Source organism: Malaclemys terrapin, chromosome 10 (assembly GCF_027887155.1).
Source record: "Malaclemys terrapin pileata isolate rMalTer1 chromosome 10, rMalTer1.hap1, whole genome shotgun sequence".
In the NCBI taxonomy this organism is placed as follows: domain Eukaryota; kingdom Metazoa; phylum Chordata; order Testudines; family Emydidae; genus Malaclemys; species Malaclemys terrapin.
This window is the reverse complement of record NC_071514.1, coordinates 44,031,977-44,051,377: the sequence shown is the minus strand read 5'-3', so window position 1 is coordinate 44,051,377 and position 19,401 is coordinate 44,031,977. Positions and strand designations below refer to the sequence as shown.

Genomic DNA, 19,401 nt, shown 5'->3' with positions numbered 1-19,401 from the left:
AAATGCAGAAACATTCATTGTAGTAGAAAACTCATTTATTTACGCAGTCAACAACTAAAGAGGAGACAGTGTAAGAATGTGGTTGCTTTCCCATATGCTTGGAGTTACACAAACATGTATCAGGATCCACAGTCCAGGAACACTTACCTGTTTCCTACTTGTGTAACATTACAACACAATACAAACACTTTGAACCTTACAGCTTTCATTTCGGATTCTTAATACAGAAGCACAAATGAAAGTTGTACAGTTCAAACAAGACTGTTTTGAGGAGTGTAAGCTACATTTTTCTAAAGCTTTCTTGAAGAGTCCAGGAAGTACAGTAAACAATTCTGCTAATTTCTATTCATGTCAGATTTGCATATTTTCTATAAACTGCTTTCAAAGGCTCCAAACAGCACTCGCTGCACTACTGACCAGCACCAGGTATGCCCAAATGTTATTTGGATTTCAACTGAATGTTAATGGCCATCAGCTTAAATGTTAATGGGATATTGCTGATATAGTCATATACAGAAAGGTAATAAGTTAAAGCTGCAATATCAGCAAAATACATGGTCTTCTGGACAGTGGCAAAATAAAATAAAATCTCACTTTAAGTTAATCATTTCAATTGTTTCAGGGGAGTTCGGGAGCACTTTCAGTTATATTTATTGATCCAATCTGCATGATTCTGGGTTTTATAATTATGTTGTGTATATACTGAGTTTAGGACTGGTGCATTGTAAATAACGACATTAAATTATGTATTACTGGAAACACTCACACAAACAAGACTTTAGGACTGTCACTTAATCGCAGTTAACTCAAGCAATTAATGCAAAACAAATTAACTAGATAAGTAGAGCAAATATTTATAATCAAAAATATGAAGTGACCACTGTACACTTTGTATTCTGTGTTGTAACTGAAATCAATATATTTGAAAATGTAGAAAAGCATCCAAAATATTTATAATAGATTTAAATCAGTATTCTTTAACAGTGCAATTAATTGCAACTTTTTTTTTTTAAATCTCACAATTGCCTTTTTTTTGTTTGACAGACCTAAAGCCTTCATGTGTATAAGGCAGCACACTTATAACTGCTTGAGGACTATGACAGTTTCCTTTTGAGTATTTAAAATCTCAACCTATGAAGTTGAAATGATTTACACTTTGCACAAGTTATTGTTAAAAATAATCACTTTGTAATCACACGCTGGAATAAACACTAAAAAGCTTTTACTACATACATGCACACTAATCTGTTTATATCCAGAGGACCACTTAGAAGTAAGTAAATACTGAAACTAGCACACAGTAATAAATATTATAGTACCTAGCTCTTATGTAGGACTTTTCACCCATAGATGTGTGTTCATTTCATGGTGTAATCAAATGAGCTTTCACATAACTCATAATAAAGATTGAAATGAACCTGCATTGAATCGTACAGCATTTCAGACTAACTCTAGCACATACAAGTACTGAGAGTTTTTCACCTAATGAAAAACACAGAATTGTGCATACGCAGAATGGGATTTTCAACTTTGTAAGTATTTCTGAACTAAAATGTCTTCAAACATGTCAAAAACTTATCATTGAGGACTAAGTCCATGGCTAATTTACCAGTTTTTAAATGAAGCCATTTGTTATCTGAGAATACAATGAATTTTAATTTAACTCATAATATACATGTATGGAACTTTACTAAGAAGTTCACCTCTGGGATGAGAATAGGAATGATAAATTTCAGCCCCAAGTTTTCCAAAAGCTGCACATAATCAAAGACAAAATTTAGGATGCAAGAGCCACCCCAAATGTAACTAGAATACAGCTAGTGTGGCACTAGAATCCCTTATGTGTGCTGTTTACCAAACTAAGCAAATAAGCCACCTTCACAATTGCACCCTGCTCCTGTCTGTTGTATTGGAAAGCGTCACTTTAAAGTGACAACTGCATTTCTATAGTGCTATTCACCTGAGGATCACAAATTCCTGTAAGGTGGTGGTGGGTTATTTAACAGACAAGGAAACTGAGAAACAGGGTAAGTGACTTGCCCAAGGTCACAAATCAATAGTCATTTGGAATAAAACCCATCTCTTTCCAATTCCCAGCCCCCATGCACTAGCCAACTAGCCATGCTTCCTTCTTCCTTCATTAACAAACTAAGTTACACATACAGACTGACCTCACTGAAGGAATCAAGCAGGAGAAGCAGCTGCTTGACAATTTGTTATCCACTAACGTCTACTGGCAACAAAAGGACAGGAAATAAATCCTATATACTGGGGAAATGTTTTTACAACAGCTCCATTAAACTTCACCTTAAGTGGTCCTTTAACTTTGTGGTAGTTTTCTTTACCAGTTTATAAGGTTTACAACATTACCGCACTACCAAATTTCTTGCTGTCTAAGGAATTTAAGACCTAGAGCAGTTGAAATATAGCATGATGCATATGCTATGGAAAGAAGTAGCCAATTTGGATCATAGCACCCTACATTGAAAACTCAACTGGTGCTGTCTGCTCAGTAGTGGCCTCCTGACCACCACTAGTGACTGCAGACATGGTGGGGATAAAAATAAGGCACTAATGCTGGAGAGTAAGCACTTCTGACTTGCTGCATCCTCCCCTCTTTTACAGAGTTCCTCAACACTGTCCTTTCAATTTTGTCTGAACTTTCTTAGCACTAGGCCAAATGGGAACGAGACATACTGTTGTACCATAGATGTCACCAGAAGTTGTAGAGAAGCTGAGAAGGAAGATTCTAGCCAGTTGCTACTGGACTGCAGAGGCTACATGACAGCAGCAGCCATTTGGCACCAGTAATAAAGGCAGCTTGCTGTGCTTATTAATGAAAGCAACAACACGGCATGTAGGTTAAAGCAATTACCAGCAGCATTAGATAGGGTGAGGAAGGGATAGAACAGATTACCTTTAGCTGGTTTGAAGGTCTTGAAAGATTTAAGACAACCTTCTTCCTTCTCCCCCACAAGATCAATAGCTATAAAAGCCATAGGAAGCATAACTGACAAGAATATAGCTACACAGTGATGGATCTGGGAAAGTCTATCTTCACTGCTGAAACTGGCCTGCTCACAGGTATAGCAGCATAGAGAGCCCACTGCTTCATAGGCTGGGGAAGATGGAACTGAGACTGTGCTTTCTCTGCTTTAATGGTGGTTAAAGAAGCCCCGAAAAGTGTTTCTTTTAAATATGCCTTTTTTTTTCCCTTTTCCTTTTTCTTTTTTTTAAAATAGAAATAGAAATTCAGGTCCTGTGTAGTCTGGAAGGCTAAGGCTGGAGAGCTAGAGGAAAGGTGACATCACATGAGCTAAGAATGAAAGTTGGTAGGGAAGGGCTTTTTAGTCAGACTATTAAAAACAACATCCTTCACACTTTCACTTAAGGTGTTAGGGCTCATACACCTCCGAGACTTTCCAGAGGTTCTTCTGCAAGATTAGGGAAGAAGGAAATAGGAATTTAAAATCCAAGTGCTTGTTCAGAGAAGAATAATTCCTGGGTGGAACTAGAGAGACATAGCTCCACTGCTGCAAGCGCCTAGTGTAGATACATGCCTCTAGCCAAGTCTCATTTTGCACTGTTGTAGTCTAAGTCACACTGGTGGGTAAGTTTGGATTCCAGAAATACAAGATCCCTACAAATAAAGTCTACTTAAAAAGTGGGATCTAAAATACTGTGCAAAAACTAAAATCAAGTTTCACTGCAACACAACAATGTGCCTCACTCCACCCCACACTGGCTAACATAAAAGGGTAATTGAATCTCATGACTCAGGGTGTAATTAATACAATTCGCTACGAAGGGGTCAGGAAGGCATCTCTCACAACAGCCTATGTGGGACGGGCAGCACTGCAGAGCTGGCCAAACGCATTACAGGAGTGGTCTTCTGAAGCTTCAGGTATTTTTCACTGCCCAAGGCAGAATACAGGACTTGATGGACCAGCGTGTTGACCTGCTGTAGAAAGTTCTATATTCCTAGTCAGATGAGATGAAACAAACAACTGTACAGGCAATTAACTGGGGATTTGGTGATAGCGTGCAAGTGCATTTATTCTATTTGTAAGTTTAATAAGTGTGGCAGGGAGTCTTCCTTCTAGCACAGAGCTGAGAATCGGTACACCAACACAGGGCAGTTCCTTGAACATCAATCTCTTTACACGGAGCTTCAAATGAGCCATTTCATACATACAACATTTACTGGAGGGGAAAATGGAAAAACATTAACAGAGGACGGGTAACATGATGCCACCCTTCAACTGTGGTACTTACATAACTGTATTGTCGTCAACTAAGATATCACAGCCATGAGCAGGGCACGAAATAGTCTGAAAAAGGAAAAATGGGTCAAGTAAGGTCTTGGAATGTTTTTTGTGCCCCTTTATCCTCATCAGCAACCCCACAGGATTTTATTGCAAACTAGCCATATTGGCTCAACAAAATCAGAACTCCAGATACATACCTCCTTGAACAGCATGACCATGTTCAACCAGGGATGAGATGCTTAGAGTCCATACAGTTCCCTATGAAACCCACATGCACTCTGTAGATGAAGAAGTCAACCTCCAAGACTTGTTTATTCATTTTTGTTAGAAAAGACCTCTGCCTCCATCCCATCCTTCCCTCTTCCCCAACACAAGACCAGCAGAAGTCACGTAAATCCAATATTTACCTGTCCCATGCCTTCCTCCATTATTTTGGTAGTTAAATATTCACTCCAGCACTGCATACAGAACTTATGTCCACACTCTAGGCCAGTAAAGTACTGCAACAATAAAGACATGTGACACTGTATCCATTCCGTCCTTCCTGGAGCTGTGCAGCTTTGCTTATTCATCTCTTACTTGCAGTACAGAATCTGACTGTTCCAACAATACCGTATTGTTTACTTTGCATCACACCACCACATTGTTACAGCAGCTTTAAATGTGCACTCAATGTAGCTGCAGTCTGCATCCCTAACAGCAGCAGGAAAAATGGAGAAGTAGGATTTACCCCTCCGTCCTCAAATACTTCTAAGTTGTCCTTCATTTTAGGTTATGTCTACACAGAGCCGGGAGTGTGATTCCCAGCTTGAGCAGACATACTCATGCTAGCTCTCATTGAGCTAGTGTGCTAAAAATAGTACTGTAGCCATGGTAGCAAAAGTAGCAGCACAGATTAGCCCCCATCGAGTATAAACCTGCCTGGACTCCAGGGGTATGTTCTTGAGGAAGCTAGACCATGCCTCCAATGCTAATGCTACCACAGCTACACTACTATTTTCAGCATGCTAGCTCAAGAGGAGCTAGTGTGAGTATGTCTACTCGAGCTGGAAATCACACCCCACCTCTAGCTAGATGTAGCTTTTGACTCATGCACCCAGTATGAGAGACCTTTTTTCCTATCTTTATTATTGTAAGTAAGGCTGCTATTTCTGTCACGGAGGTTGTGGAAGTCATGGATTCTGTGATTTTGGCGACCTCCATTACTTTTGCAGCTACAGTGGCTGGGGCAGCTGACCTCAGGGCCGCCAGAGTAGCTACTTGGGTGCCCCGGGGCCAGCTGCACCGGCAGCCCCGGGAGAAGCCAGCCCCAGGGAGCACCCGAGCAGCGGTCCCAGGAGCAGCCCTGGGGGCCAGCCACACTGGTCACTGCTCAGGCGGCCACAGAGAGCCCCCAAGCAGTGGTCTCAGGGGCAGCCTGGAGTCATCCGCACTAGCCGCTGCTCAGGTGGCCCCGGGGAAACACCCGAGCAGCAGTCCTGGGGGTGGCTGGCCCTGAGGAGGCCCGAGCAGCAGTCCTGGAGGCCTTGGAGCAACTAGTTGCCTGGGGGCAGTCAGCCCCCGCAGCCAGTGCAGGGGCTAGCCATCAGCCTCCGGGGCCCCAGAAGCTGCTAAGTTTTAGTCAGAGGTATTTATGTAGTAGAAGTCAGGGACAGATCACAGGCCGTGAATGTTTATTGCCCATGACCTGTTCATGACTTACTTAAATACCCATGACTAAATCTTAGCCTTCACTAACAAATGCTGCATCAGGAACTAGGGTTAGAGTTAAAACGATACCCACAGTTTTGTTTCCTGCACTCACATCCCTCCACTTGGAGATCACACTCAGTCGCTCACAGTTCCACAATGATTACCAACCACATTCTGCCTGAGGCAGCTAAGATACTGCCGACGCAGGTAGAAGCAGCAAAGAAAAAAGAGGGAATAGGATGGGTTATGGGACTAACATTGAGTAACAGGAGTTTACAGCACTAGGTCTGACGCATACAGTTAACTTTTTGAGAGGGGTAGCTGTGTTAGTCTGCATCAATAAAAACAACGAGGAGTCCTTGTGGCACCTTAGAGACTAACAAATTTATTTGGGCATAAGCTTTTGTGGGCTATTACCCACTTCATCAGATGCATGGAATGAAAAAAGTTAACTTTGAGTATGTCAACTTGCTTGGTACTCTTTAGCCCCTTTGGAATCCAGATGTTCATCTGATCAGAAGGCTGAAGAACCTATTGTTAGAAATAAGTTACCAACTGAGATTTGATACAATGTTTATCATGCAGACAGTGACCCAGCAAGAACAACTTTGACTTTTGTGCATTATCCTCTACACAAAGTGTGCCAAAACACCTTTTGGGACTCAAGTGGTTAGGTGGGGGAGGCGGGGTGGAAAAAAGAACTAAAGAGCAATAAATAGGACCGCTAGAGAAGAGTAATTTTGAAGTGATGGTACTACATAAATGAGACTCAGACAGGACAATTATGTTTCAAATCATAGGGAAAAAAAATCTCCCTCACTGCCACTGTGCAAGTTCTAATTGAACCCTCATTTTATATTCTGCCTGTAAAGCACCATACACTTGCATAAGGCTATACAGATAACAGGGTGTCTCCTGGACAGCAGGATGATACAATAGAAGCAAGATTGTGTCAATTAAAAGACCTTCAACTTGAAAAAAAAAAATCACTTTTTCAGAAAAGTATTGTTATGAACATTCAAGATTACAAGTTTTACATTTCTTTACTTTGGGCATCTGACACTGGAGTATAATTAGTTTACACTTCCTTCACTAGCATGACCACCCTACTCAGGTACCGCTCTGGGGGGCACTCACCTACACACTCTTCTCAAGGCCCTGCTAGAGGGTCCCTTGGCCTCCACTAGAGCTGTCTAGATTAGTAGTTCTGCCTGGAGTCATTCTCAGGTCCACTCCTCCGTCTCCTCTATTAACCTAGACAGCTCAAGTGCAGGCCAAGGGACATCTACACAGGGCTTTGCCTTTAAGTGGAAGCTTCCTGTGGGAGAAGACCTTAATCTTCTGTCAGCACTCCGTTATCAATGATGCAGGCAGCTATAGGGCCATAATCTCCACGTGGGAGAAGACCTGGTTCAATTTTAAATTATTATTTGAACATCCCATTCAAGATGACATCTGAGGCTCTGCAAACATTCCTGTGCTCAAACAATACTCCCCTGGAGATGGAGCTTCAGTCAAATGGAAAGGATTTTTTTTTTTTTTTGAGGTTTCGAGAAGTCTCTGGCACATTTGGGTGGAACTACAGATTTGAAGATTGCACTGGTTTACTCCAGATCTATGGTTACCATGGCACAGAAGGCTCATCTGTATGGGGTGGGGTTTCACAGCCTAAAACTATCATTAACAAGTATATCCTTTAACTATCCTTATACAAGCAACTATACCAAAGGAAACAACATCCCCAGAAAAGAGAAAAGAGAAATGTGTGTCCTTAGTGCAAGACTGATTTTGATGGCTTCCAGCAAGTAAGCTAGCAGCTCCCTATTTCATTGTCAGTCACTGCCTCCTCCCAAGCTGTACAGAACAACTGCTTCTCTATCTAGCCATTTCTTTACTTTGAGGAACTTCCCTTCTTGCCAGTCAGCTTCAGGCAAACTGAGAAGAACCAATAAAGCTGTCTCCTCCACACACACCCGGCAATTGTGACAGCTGATAAGTAACAATTCTGTTCCAAAAATGGTATGTCATGGGCAGACATTACCTTACTTTCACCTTACCTTTCTATACTGATGAAATTCTAATGACCTCATCTGGGGGGCCAGGAACAGAGTCATTTTCCTGCTTTTTGCATATTCCTATTTGCAAGAACTCTAGCATCGGTATTTTACTACCTTTTGATATCAGTGTCTGCTCTTTTGTAAGCAATAACTGAGCAAACACAGCAAGGACTCTGCTGATCCAAGACTGACATTTTCGAGAGCAGCTCCACTCAAAACATTATTCTTCTTTAGTAAATAGCTCAGTGAAAGGTACCAGTGACAGATCCACAGAAGCCATCTATATATCCACAGAACAAGTGCACCACATGGACTACAGAACAAACTTCCCAGAAACACTACCCTGTTAATGCTCCCATCAAACCTGACCTGAAGGGACATTGGGGCAGGAGGCAGGACGAAGTTCTGTTTACCTAGCCCTCTCAATTCTTGTCCTCACCTCTAAGACTGCCAACAAGGGCTCACAGTGTGATTACTGTCTGACACCAATCCATTAGGAACCAAACAGATCAACAAGTTTCACTTAGGCCATCAAACTGGCACTGCTGGATTCAGACTTGTGACATAGCAGCAAAAGGCTCTTCTCCAACAGGTATTCCCCACCATTCTCAAAACGTGTGTCATGGTGGCCACCATTCTGCCAGTAGAAGTTGGGATTCAATCAAAACCTCTCCTGAACAGGCCAGATGGGTTACTATAAAGGAACACAAAATCTACACTCCCACTAGTCAGAGAAGGCAGAGCGCGATGCCATCTGCAATCTCTGCACAAATTATCTCTTGTGAATTTCTAGCGTTTTTTTTAATTTAAAACCTCTGAAATCCCCAGCATTCTAAAAGCAGGAAGGAACTCTTAGCAAAACTGCAGTGTTTTGGATCACCTGGGAAATAAATCAAAGCTGTTCTAAATTAAGTAGGTAAAGATTCTGGGATTTTTAGGTTAAATGTTCACTTTTTAAAAATCTCTCTTTATAGTGTATATATATATATATATATATACACACACACACACACACACACACACACACACAGAGGAATGGAAAGGACCTCAAGAGGTCATCTAGTCCACTCCCCTGCACTCAAGACAGGACTAAGTATTATCTAAACCACTTGTCACCAACCGGTCAATCGCGATCCACTGGTCAATCCTGGAGACTCTCCCAGTCAATTGTGATCTCCAGTGGTGTAGAGGGGCCACTAAGGCAGGTTCCCTGCTTGCCCCGGCCCCACACCACTCCTGGAAGCACCCAGCATGCCCCCGTGGCTGGCAGGGGTCTCTGCACTGCTCCTGCCTGCAGGCACTGCCCCTGCAGCTCCCACTGACCAGGAACAGGGAACCGTGGCCAATGGGAGCTGTGGGGGCGGTGCCAGCAGAGAGGGACACCCCAGGGGCCACAGGGGCACGTTGGTCCCTTCCGGGAGCAGCGTGGAGCCAGGGCCGCCTGAGGTAAGTGCCGCCCCCTTCAATGGGCAGGTTCTGAATGGCTCTGCAGCATTAAGACCAGGAGTAGCATGAGTACAGCAGGCCCAGCTATGCTGGACCAGCATTTCTCTTCCACCACCCAACTTGCAGCCTCCTGGAGCCAGCCCCCCCATACCCACTCCTGCACCCCAAGACCCTGTCCCAGCTGTGAGCCCCTCCCACAGCCAGCACCCCATACTCCCTCCTTCAACCCATACCCCCTCCTGCACTGCAGCCCCTTGTGCCAGCCGGGAGCCCCCTCCTGCACCCAAACTCCCTCCCAGAGCCTGCACCCCTCACCCCGTCCTGTACCCCAACCCTCTGCCCCAGGCTCATCCCGGAGCCCTCTCCTACACTGCAAACCCCTCGACCCTAGCCCAGAACCTGCACTCCCTCCCGAACCCCAACCTCCTGCCCCAGCCTGGTGAAAGTGAATGAGGGTAGGGGAGAGCAAGCTACGGAGAGAGGGTGAGGATGCAGTGAGCAGGGCAAGGTAGATCCTGGGTTGCCCTTAAATTCAAAAAGTGATCTTGGGCATAAAAAGATTGGAGACCATCCCTGACAGGTGTTTGTCTAACCTGCTCTTAAAAATCTCCAGTGATGGAGATTCCACAACCTCCCTTGGCAATTTATTCCCCCAGATCCCTTTCCACAGTACTCCTTCCTAGGCAGTCATTTCCAATTTTGTATGTGCGCACCTGATTGTTCCTTCCTAAGTGGAATACTTTGCATTTGTCCTTATTGAATTTCACCCTTTTTACTTCAGACCATTTCTCCAGATCATTTTGAATTTTAATCCTATCCTACAAAACACTTGCGGCCCCTCCCAGCTTGGTATTGTCCACAAACTTTGTAAGTGTGCTCTCTATGCCATTATCTAAATCACCGATGAAGATATTGAACAGAACCGGATCCAGAACGGATCCCTGTGGGTCCCCACTCAATATGCCCTTCCTGATAACTATTCTCTGGGAACGGTCTTCCAACCAGTTATGTGCCCACCTTATAGCAGTTCCATCTAGGTTGCATTTCCCTAGTTTATGAGAAGGTCATGCAAGACAGTATCAAAAGCCTTACTAAAGTCAAGATATATCACATCTACCACTTCCCCCCCATCCACAAGGCTTGCTGCCCTGTCAAAGAAAGCTATCAGGTTGATTTGACATTATTTGTTCTTGACAAATCCACGCTGTTACTTATCACTTTATCATCTTCTAGGTGTTTGCAAATTGATTACTTAATTATTTGCTCCATTATCTTTTCGGGTACAGAAATTAAGCTGTCTGGTCTGTAATTTCCTGGGTTGTCCTTATTTCCCTTTTTGTAGGTTGGTACTATATTTGCCCTTTTCCAGTCTTCTAGAATCTCTCCCATCTTCCATGACTTTTCAAAGCTACTCTCTAATGGCTCAGATATCTCCCTCAGTCAGCTCCTTGAATATTCTAGGATGTACTTCATCAGGCCGTGGTGACTTGAAGACATCTAACTGTCTAAGCAATTTTTAACTTGTTCTTTCCCCATTTTAGCCTCTGATCCTACCTCATTTTCACTGGCGCATTCACTATATTAGACCAATCGCTACTAACCTTCTTGGTGAAAACTGAAACAAAACACTTCTGCCATTTCCACATTTTCTGTTATCGTTCCTCCACCCCTCATTGAGTAATCCCTACTGTGCACAGCACAGCCACAGCCCCAATGCAAAAGCTTGAATTCAAATCCAAACTAGGTGGCTGACAGTGATCGCAGACATGAACAGGAGACCCATGCCTTTCATTTAAAAAAAGATTAACGGGCCTAGTTTTCCTGCACCATTTCCCCCAGATTCTTCATATGCTGAAAAAAAACAGGATCTCCTTCCATTTTGCCTAAACTTTATACCCTCACCCTGGAGGCTTTCCCTAACAGACACTATCCTCCTTCCAGCTAAGCTAAGGACTAGACTGTTCTCCTACTAACCCCTACAATACTGCTCTCAAGGTACAAAGGAAAGCAGAAACACATACAGTGAGCACTCAGGCTACCTGAGAGAACAGGAAATGGAGCAAATGAAACAGTATGCTCCCTGGTATGTGTTCCAATATACTGGTCCCAAAATGGTGACAGGGAGGGGACTTGCAGTCGTAAGTTTTACCTTTGCTGTTCATAGCACAGTAACTTTATTTAACCTCAGGGGTTTCTTTGGCCACATGAAAATCCATGTCAAGTGTCAGTATGAAATTTCCAGAACATTATCTGATGCCCCCTTCCCTTCAATCCTGACCTGTGAGAACCCCTATTCCAAGAGTGATAGGCAATTCAGTTATTACATTGTTTTGGCCAACACGCTACTGCCAACTGTGCTGAGCTTGCTGTGTGTAAAACCCTCCATACTTAACTCACTGGTATTCCCATGGTGATACAGGAAACAGAACTGACAAATGCAGTCTGTCACTGCTTTAAAATATTACTTATGGAAGATTTACTGGAAGCTGAAAGAACTGAAGCAATTACACGCCCCGCCCCCGGAAAGCAGAATACTGAGATAGTGTATTTGCCTGTGGGGAAAAAAGGGCGAGATTTTACTGAACAGGAAGTTTATGAAGAGCACCGGAAGACATGCATGGAGGCTGGCAAATGTATTCAAAGCACAGGCTTGGAAAAACCAGGGAGCAGGAGTAACACCACACCATGTTTCCACACTTTCAGCTAGATCAGCAGTTCTCAACCAGAGGTCCAGGGCCCCCTGGGTGACCACAAGCAGGTTTTGGGGGGGGGCCTCTATCAAGCAGGGCTGGCGTTAGCCTTGCTGGAGCCCAGGGTCTTGAGCCCCACCATCCGGGGCTGAAGCCAAAGCCTGAGCAACTTAGCTTTGCGGGGCCACACAACTGCATTGCTTGCTGCCCCCCAAAGCCGGCCCTGGTTTTTATATGCAGAAAAATAGTTATTGTGGCATAGGTGGGCCATGGAGTTTTTATAGCATGTTGTGGGGGTGGGGGGCAATCAGAAAGAAAAAAGATAGAGAATCTCTGAACTAGATAATTTCCCACTGTGATATTGAGGAAGTAGTGCCCATTCCTCAGCCAAGAAAACAGTCCAAACAATCCAGGGCCTGAAAGTGTGAAGATATTAACTTCATGGACACTGACTAATACCCAGATGCTTAAAAGCAGCATGTGGAGAAGGGGCTATGGCAGATGTCACAGTGATGGGCAAAGTATAAATATGTAGCGGCAGTACGGATATGGGCGAGGAGCCCACTTAGGGCAGGAGGCTTGAGTTGAATTTACTATGCTCCACTTTCAATATAGAACACTGGAAAGCGTTTTTTATGGGGGTTGCGCATGCACACTCTAAGAGGTAAGGTGACCTGTAAGTGAGGGGGTGGGGGAGAAATCAGACATGTGCCCTTTCTGCTTCATTATGATAGTTAAAAAAGGGAAGAAGGAGGATCCGGGGAACTACAGGCCAGTCAGCTTCACCTCAGTCCCTGGAAAAATCATGGAGCAGGTCCTCAAGGAATCAATTATGAAACATTTAGAGGAGAGGAAAGTGATCAGGAACAGTCAGCATGGATTCACGAAGGGGAAGTCGTGCCTGACTAACCTAATTGCCTTCTATGATGAGATAACTGGCTCTGTGGATGAGGGGAAAGCAGTGGATGTGTTATTTCTTGACTTTAGCAAAGCTTTTGATACTGTCTCCCACAGTATTCTTGCCACCAAGTTAAAGAAGTATGGGCTGGATGAATGGACTGTAAGGTGGATAGAAAGCTGGCTAGATCGTCGGGCTCAACGGGTAGTGATCAATGGCTCCATGTCTAGTTGGCAGCCGGTTTCAAGTGGAGTGCCCCAAGGGTCGGTCCTGGGGCCGGTTTTGTTTAATATCTTTATTAATGATCTGGAGGATGGTGTGGACTGCACTCTCAGCAAGTTTGCAGATGACACTAAACTAGGAGGCGTGGTAGATACACTAGAGGGTAGGGATCGGATACAGAGGGACCTAGACAAATTAGAGGATTGGGCAGAAAAAATCCTGATGAGGTTCAACAAGGACAAGTGCAGAGTCCTGCACTTAGGACGGAAGAATCCCATGCACTGCTACAGACTAGGGACCGAATGGCTAGGTAGCAGTTCTGCTGAAAAGGACCTAGGGGTCACAGTGGACGAGAAGCTGGATATGAGTCAACAGTGTGCTCTTGTTGCCAAGAAGGCTAACGGCATTTTGGGCTGTATAAGTAGGGGCATTGCCAGCAGATCGAGGAACGTGATCGTTCCCCTTTATTCGACATTGGTGAGGCCTCATCTGGAATACTGTGTCCAGTTTTGGTCCCCACACTACAAGAAGGATGTGGAAAAATTGGAAAGAGTCCAGCGGAGGGCAACAAAAATGATTAGGGGTCTGGAGCACATGACTTATGAGGAGAGGCTGAGAGAACTGGGATTGTTTAGTCTCCAGAAGAGAAGAATGAGGGGGGATTTGATAGCAGCCTTCAACTACCTGAAGGGGGGTTCCAAAGAGGATGGAGCTCGGCTGTTCTCAGTGGTGGCAGATGACAGAACAAGGAGCAATGGTCTCAAGCTGCAGTGGGGGAGGTCCAGGTTGGATATCAGGAAAAACTATTTCACTAGGAGGGTGGTGAAACACTGGAATGCGTTACCTAGGGAGGTGGTGGAGTCTCCTTCCTTGGAGGTTTTTAAGGCCCGGCTTGACAAAGCCCTGGCTGGGATGATTTAGCTGGGAATTGGTCCTGCTTTGAGCAGGGGGTTGGACTAGATGACCTCTTGAGGTCCCTTCCAACTCTGATATTCTATGATTCTATGATTCTATGATAAAAGGTACTCAACGTTTAAGGTGGCTTCTTTGCTTTCTTAGAACTCTATTAGGAATGCTAAGTTTGGCTGTCCCTGGCTTTGCTAGACTTGCTGGAACTCTCAAAAGAACACCGATATTTAAAAGTAAGTAAAGATGTCCCTTCTCAGTTATTTAAGTTAGGCAGTTTTATAGTCAATCAAAATCATTTCGCTCTTAGCCAGGTTTCACTTTCTCAATACTGCAATGTCATAACCCTACTAACTCTTCAGTCACTTAACTTTTCCAAGGTAGACTAGACATGAATTTCTAATGAAAAACAAGTATGAATTTCTACTCAAGCAGATTTTTTCAATATCTTTATACAACAAAGCGGATCCACATACTTTTTTTTCCCTTGCAGTTCACCTTTAAAGGCAAAGAAGGAGTGCAGAAGGCTCTGAAGATACAAAGGGAGGAGGACGGGGCAAGTCTATATTTCCTCAACCATTTATTTGCATTTCTGGAGACAATGTTTTATTCCTTACTGGCTAGAGAGTACCCAATGGTAAATTCCTCCAGTACAACACAATGCTGAGAATCTCCCAGGTGGTGGAATCTGTGCATTGCTCTTCCTTCCACACAGAGCTCGCACTGCCAATTCCTCTCTGGGGAAAGTCTTGCAGCCATGCCAGTCAACAACACAGTACGCTTTAAGGCAGCTCATAAAACCAAAGTGCAAAATGGAGACCTGAAAGGTAGGCTAATAAACACACCCAGCATAAAAATGGAAAGCTCTCATGTCTTGATTATATAAGGGTTTCTTGTTTTCAAAAGAGATCAAACCAGGGTGCCATTTGTTTTTGAAGATCATTCTCACTCCATACGGAACTGTAAGTTCAAATAAAGAAAACAAAGTTTCTGATGGATGTTGATTGCTGGCAAAGCCACAGAATGTATTTCAGACTTACATTTTTCTACCGATCTTATCCTCCCTCTCCCTGTTTGTTCTGTCCATCTGTAGTATCCCAATACCCAAATTGTCAGCTTTCTGGGATGGGAATTGTCATGTTATTTGTCTGCACAGCACACAGCAGCCCTGAATCCTTGATACTGACATTTGGGAAAGTAAACTGCCACAACAACTCAGGAGGCTGAACTACAGCCACTGGAGGACCATTTCACCCAAGCTATTCCACGAACACAGACCCACTGTGCATATAGTATAAAGAATTAGATAATTCCACATGTGCTAGTTTTATTCACTGCAGAAGACTGTGTAATTTTATTTTCCAGTCATTTCCCTAGACTCCCCATTTCAGTTTTATCCTATCATGTACTCTTTTAAAAAGTTTTCTATCTTGTCCTACTTTAGTTATATCCATCAGCTTCTCCTCCAGTGTTTTTTACAACACTCTGAGTTTTAGACTCATGACATTTCTTTGCATGTCTCATTGTGTATCTGACCTTTTAAAAAATAATTTGATCTAATGGTTTCGTCTGTGCTTTGCTGAATGGCTTTACTGCATTGCTGCCCACAACCTGACAGCCCTGAGCCCCGGCACTCCCCCCAAGGCTGAAACCAGGAGTGGAACCATAGGACTGAAGCCCTGAGTAGGGCCGCCCAGAAGATTCAGGGGGTCTGGGGCAAAGCGGGGGAGCTGTGGCGCTTGTACTCACCCGGCGGTGGTCCAGGTCTTCGGTGGCATTTCGGTAGCGGGGGACCTTCAGTCGCTCCACGTCTTCAGCAGCACTGAAGGGCCCCCTGCCGCCGAAGAGGATCACCGCCGGGCCAGGGCTCGTGGGGCATTTCGGCGGCAGGGGGCCCTTCAGTCACTCCGCGTCTTCGGCACCACTGAAGGGGCCCCGCCACTGAAGAGCCAGACCGCTGTCGGGCCAGGGCTCGTGGGGCCCAGGGCCAATAGCCCCACTTGCCCCCCCCTCTGGGTGGCCCTGGCCTGAGCCCCTGCACTCCCACCCCCCTCAAAAGCCCTACACCCCTGTGCTCCCGAGGGTCAAAAGCTCCAAGCCCTTCCCCTTCGGAGCCCTGACAACCCCGCCATTCCCTGGGGAAGCTGCAGCCCCAATCCCCTGGCTGAAGCCCTGAGCTTTTGCTTTTCTTTGGTTTGCGCTGCTGACTGACTGAGGACTTCCCATTCCACAGGGTCTGGTTCACCATTAAGTCCATAACTCTGGTGCTCATATTTTTGAGGTTCTACTGCAGGGGTGGGCAAATTTTTTGGCCCGAGGGCCACATCTGGGTGGGGAAATTGCATGCAGGGCCATGAATGTAGGGCTGGGACAGGAGGTTGGGGTGCAGGAGGGAGTGCAGGGTGTGGGAAGGGGTGTGGTGTGCAGGAAGGGGCACAGGAGGGATGCAGGATGTACGAAGGGACTCAGGGCAGGAGGTTGGGGTGCAAAAGGGGTGCAGCAGGGGGCTCAGGGGAGGGGGCTGGGGTGCTGGAGGGGTGCAGGGTGTGGTAGGGGGTTGGGGTTCAGGAGGAATTTGGGGTGTGGGCTCTGGCCTGGCACCACTTACCTTGAGCAGCCCCGGGGTGACAGTGGAGCACTCAGGAAGGCTCCCTGCCTTGGGGGGGGGGGGGGGAGCAGAGGGCTCCGCATGCTGCCTTCACCTGTGGGTACCACCCCTGAAGCGCCCATTGGCTGCATTTCCCCGTTCCCGGCCAATGGGAGCTGGGGCGGGGGATGGGGGGGGGGGGGGAAGTGCCTGTAGGTGAGGGCAGCATGCGGAGCCCTCTGCCCCCCCAAAGGCAGGGAGCCCATAGTTTGCCCACCCCTGTTCTACTGTATCTGCATGAAAAATCAGAACTGGCATTTGCAAAATTTTGAAGTTTGAAGATGTGCTTGTATCCCTTTTTGCTTCTCTGATGAATTACCATCCCCTCCTCAATTCATGTTCATATTGCAAATATTAGGCCTTAATTAAAAGTAACTAATCTGTCTCCATCCACTGGTAGGGAAACCCTATATTTAGTCATATGGAGTAGCACAGCAGAATGAAGAGAAAATTATATCCTATAGTCTGAAATTCTTATTTCTCAAGAACAGTCATCCCCCAAATATGGTCCTGTCACATTTAGCAAACTTGAAACTTGAAAAATAGTGTTCACTTTAAAAAAATCCAAGGAAACAAGTTATTCCTCTGCAGTGTTCCAAACGCTTCATTGCATCCTTGTGCTAGTACATGAGATCCAAAATCGGAAACTGATTTTCAGCAAGATGACAAGAAACTAGAGATTATTTTCACTGTAAACAAAATCTAAAATAGTTAAAATTTTAAATTTTAGAGCTTATTTTTAAAAACCAATGATTAAGAGAGGAAATAAATTGGTTTTTAAACATTCTGTACTGAACTGAAGAGCGGGAATTAAAAGTAGAGGATTCCTGGGGAGGAGGAGAGGATTACACAATTCCATAGTCCCTGCCATGTAATTTGGATTTAATGTGCTGCTATAGGAAACTGGGTCCTACAATACTTGTGAAGTATAACTGTTGCAGGAGAAATAGCACCCTGAACTCTGATCCTGGAAAACAAAGGCTTTTCAGTTTTACCTAGATTAGAAGTTTCAACACCTAGTGCAGTGGTTCTCAAACTGTGGGTTGGGACCCCAAAGTGGGTCACGACCGTTTAATGGGGTCCCCAGGGCTGTTAAATTTGTTGGGGCCGGAGACTTCAGAAGTCCAAAGTCCAAGCCCCACCACCCAGCACTGAAGCCCTCAAGCTTTGGTGCCCCCTAGAGTGGGGGGAGGGGTAGGGGGGTGGAGAGAGGGGGCAAGGGAAGAGACAGCTAAGGCTTCGGTTCCCTGGGGTCTCGTAGCAATTTTTGTTGTCAGAAGGGGGTCACGGTGCAATAACGTTTGAGAGACCCTGCCCTAGTGACTTCAATGTCCCTTTGCAAAGGTAATTTTTTGTTTGGAGCAGCTTTCCTATTTCTCAGTGCTTACACAGGTTTTAAGTGGTAACACATTTAAAGTAATCAGTTTGCCCATAAAACATGCAATTAAGTTTTCACTCTGACTAAAGGTGATTCTTCAATTTAAGAAAAGAGACTTGCACTGGGCTATAAACAATTGCTCTGTGCCTTGAGCTGCCAGGTACTCACCGAGTTGGGGTAGTTCAGATAGCAGATCTGACAAGGCATGTCCTGGGCTGATGATCTTGTGTTCATCTGACGTGTTCGAGACTTTTTACTTGGGTTAATTACATGACACTCAGCAAAAAGCTTCTCCAAGTTGCCATCAAAATACCTGCATGATGAACACAGGAAGGGGATGAGAATGTAGCCACCACACTTAAAAATATGAACAGAAATAAAACAGAGGCATAATTATCTAACAATTATTTCTTTTCAAACAAGCTAGACCCTAATTTTTGACGAATTAAATAATTTTGCTTGTACCAGAAGACAATTTTAATTCAAATTCTGTGTTAGTGTCTTTGATCAGGTTGTGCTTTTGAGTAAATTGTACTAAATTCACAGTTATGTCCAGAGTTTCAGAAAAAAACTGTTCGAAACCCTGTTACTTTTAAAAAGAATAGGTCCAGACAATAACCCTTCATTGGAACACTGGCCAGGACTGTACTACAAAGACTTTAAAAACTGGCAAATGTATAACTTAAAGGAGATTTGGGGGCCTGAATCCATTTCCTGTGGAAACCTATGGGTGTGTCACAGGGCATTGCAAAGTCCTCATGTGAATTCCAGCCAAGTTAGTACACAAATCTGAGGGAGATGAAGACCAAGCATATGTTTAACCTTCACCTTCCTATAATAAAGTAAAACTTAGACTGTATGGTTATGAATTTGAGTGACAACTAGATATTGCCTGAATTGGGAAACATGAACAAAGGCATCCTTCAATAAAATTTCATTAGACAATTTGATTCAGGGCCAGTAAAGTAGAAGTGATGATGTGTTTTGGAATCAAAAAGCTAGTTAGGTTTTCTGACAGAGTCACCTGCTATTTAAAAAAGCAAGTTGTTTTTTTTAAATTGATATTGTATAGGGCAATGAGAATGAGACAGGCAAACAAGTTGACAGGAGAATTTGATTAGAGTGCTTCAGCCCCACAGACAGCAGTTTCCATCCTGACAGCTGAAAGACTAATAGGCAATTAGCATAGAAAGCTAC

The 19,401-nt window shown here is 44.5% G+C and overlaps 1 protein-coding gene across 2 annotated transcripts in view; it reads right to left on the bottom strand.

Annotated features, from left to right (window-relative positions):
• Nucleotides 1-19,401, bottom strand: part of ARIH1 (ariadne RBR E3 ubiquitin protein ligase 1) — a 147,038-nt gene that overhangs the window by 36,763 nt on the left and 90,874 nt on the right. For both annotated transcript variants that reach the window (XM_054041243.1, XM_054041244.1), the window contains exons 3-5: nt 18,373-18,517; nt 4,676-4,768; nt 4,276-4,331 (exon numbers count right to left, since the gene is read on the bottom strand). In XM_054041243.1, the coding sequence (XP_053897218.1) occupies nt 4,276-4,331; nt 4,676-4,768; nt 18,373-18,517 (294 nt within the window). The remainder of the gene's footprint in view (nt 1-4,275; nt 4,332-4,675; nt 4,769-18,372; nt 18,518-19,401) is intronic.